This window comes from Gymnoscopelus braueri (genome assembly GCF_963280865.1).
Source record: "Gymnoscopelus braueri genome assembly, chromosome: 15".
Taxonomy (NCBI): Eukaryota; Metazoa; Chordata; class Actinopteri; order Myctophiformes; family Myctophidae; genus Gymnoscopelus; species Gymnoscopelus braueri.
Window position 1 is genome coordinate 1,003,135 of NC_137620.1, and position 2,500 is coordinate 1,005,634.

At 41.7% G+C, this 2,500-nt stretch overlaps 1 protein-coding gene across 1 annotated transcript in view; it reads right to left on the reverse strand.

Moving 5' to 3' along the window:
* zanl (zonadhesin, like) overlaps window positions 1-2,500 on the reverse strand; it is a gene marked incomplete at both ends in the record, with an annotated part of 53,146 nt that overhangs the window by 28,657 nt on the left and 21,989 nt on the right. Inside the window, 2 exons of the mRNA XM_080451794.1 lie at window positions 784-889; window positions 1,398-1,575. Of these exons, the coding sequence (XP_080307920.1) occupies window positions 784-889; window positions 1,398-1,575 (284 nt within the window). The remainder of the gene's footprint in view (window positions 1-783; window positions 890-1,397; window positions 1,576-2,500) is intronic.

Genomic DNA, 2,500 nt, shown 5'->3' on the forward strand with positions numbered 1-2,500 from the left:
TCCACAGAGTGCGTCGGACAAACGGATCAAGGATTGATGGTGCCGATGACGTCTGGCCACGGACAACGTGCACGCATCCACTTAAAGCCCCATTTTGTCACCTTCTTAAACTAATGGCCTAAGTCATGTTTTGAGGAAAATTGTATTTTCAGCTCCTCATGACACTGGCCACACTCTGGTAAAATCTCCTAATTGAAACAGATCATGCTGTTCCCTCCTCTATTAGTATAATGGCCTATCTCCCTACTTGGACCAAAAGAGTTTTTTTTTGGCCTAAGCCACATGTTTTTGTGACTTAGGCCAAAAACATTGCCTAAGTCTGGAGTAAATCAGTAAATCATTTGGCCTAAGTCAGGTTTAATCCTATTTAAACCTATTTAAATCTCTTATGTTACATAACTGACAGACAGTGTTATTTTTATGTTAATAATTTGTTAGAAACGTTTTGGGTGAAATGATTAAGAAACATCATATAGTTTAGTTTTGGACCAGTTTGAATTTTTTTCTGAAAAACTTTTAAAAATAAATAATTAGGCCATTAGTTTAAGAAGGTGATGATTTGTAAGTCGTGGTCGTGCAATGCTTATGGTTAAAACAATGTTAGGACTAGACATTTAGAGGTCAGGTTTATGTCTGAATTATACTTAGTTGCACAATGGCATCGCACATTGAAAATAGCAGATCGACAATGACGTGTTGTGAGCTTGTCGAACTGCCACTTTTGGTGTGTGTGTGTGTGTGTGTGTGTGTGTGTGTGTGAGAGAGAGAGAGAGAGAGACTCACTCGCGTTCATCGGGGACCTGCCAGCTGTCTCCCAGGTCGTTGGTGTTGGCGGCCGCTTCGCCGTTTGGTTTGATGTTGTCGTCCGCCGTTTTGTCGTTAAAGTTTCCTACAAACACAAAAAATTACTGCAGTGAACAAGAACGCTGGCACTGGATGTACAGTACCCTGTTTTAAAAAACCCTTGGCACTTGATGTATTAAGTACAATTTTGAGTTATTTTTTACTTTACCGGAGTATTTCCAATTTTCAGTACTTTACTTCTACTCCATTACATCTTAGAGGTAAATATTGTACTTTTACTCCACTGCATTTATTTGAAAACTTTAGTTACTAGTTAATTTGTAGATGCGATGCGACGCATTGTGAGCTTGTAGATTCTGCTATTCTCAAAAGATTTTCGTACATTTGAAAACTTGAAATGGGACATTCTGCATAGTGAGTACTTTTACTTTTGGTACTTTAAGTACATTTTGATGCCAACACCTTTGTACTCTTACTCAAGTACATTTAGAATTCCGGACTTTTACTTGTAAGGGTAGTATTTCTACATTGCAGTATTGATAATTTTACTTAAGTAAAACACGTGAGTACTTTTCCCATCACTGGTCCCTTACCACACATGCCACAGAGCAGGCCGCTGTAGGCGTCGGGGAGCTGCACGTCTGCGTGGTGGTTGCCGTCGAAACGCACCCGGAGGCCAAAGGTCGTCTCCAGGACCACAAACTTCCCACTCAGGTAGATCTTGACGCCGTTGGGCAGGTTGACGGGAGTGCTCACCTGGGTGCCATTCACCTGAGACATGATATATGGATAGTCAATCATTACTGTATCGTTGCTGTCGGGGCAGAAACCTCATATCTCCATATTCTTTTTTACTTTTTGTGGTTTTTTTTCTGAATCAGATCCGCAAGCTCGATACTACTAATACACTACTAGTAATACTACTAATAATACACTAACACAAATACTAATTACTCTCATTAAGACTGATACTACTTCTATTACTACTACCACTATCATTATTATTACTGCTTTTACCAATACTACCACAACATGACTAAGTAAGTAAGGAAACAAGTCGGAGTGGCTTATTTTCGGTTTCGGCCAAGAACGAGGGAGTCCCCTTTTCAATGCTCTAGGCCAGGGGTCTTCAACAGGGGGGCCACCAAATATTTGTGTGATATGATATTTTTTACATTAACCACTCGCATCCCTTTTCTGAGGAGAACTTTAGCCAAAAATAGCCGATCAACAAGCTCACAACGCCTCGCTGTGAGCTTGCAGATCAGCTATTTTTGGCAAAGAGGTTTGGTGTAGAGGGAAAAAAAGAGCAGACCAAGTAAAAAAAAAAGTGTTTGATCTGCAACACCATTTTATACAATATAGAGGGGGTCCCTGCTTCATCTCTCTCTTAGCTGGGGGGGTCCTTGGCCTGAAAACCGTTGAAGACCCCTGCTCTAGACCCCTGGGAGATGGATTGCTGAGGTGGAGCGCTACACCTACCGTCAGCTCCCAGTACTGACCGTATGACTTACCCAAGTCGTGCTACTTATACTCCGAGTTGGCCTTCAATGTATTGATGCATTTATGCTTGTCTAACCATGATGATTTGACTGCAACGCCTAGATGAAATCAGCAATAACCATGCCCCCCCAACACCTCCCAGGCGATGGGAGGCAGGCTATCGCTGATGGGAGACGATTGGATAGAGGTTCAA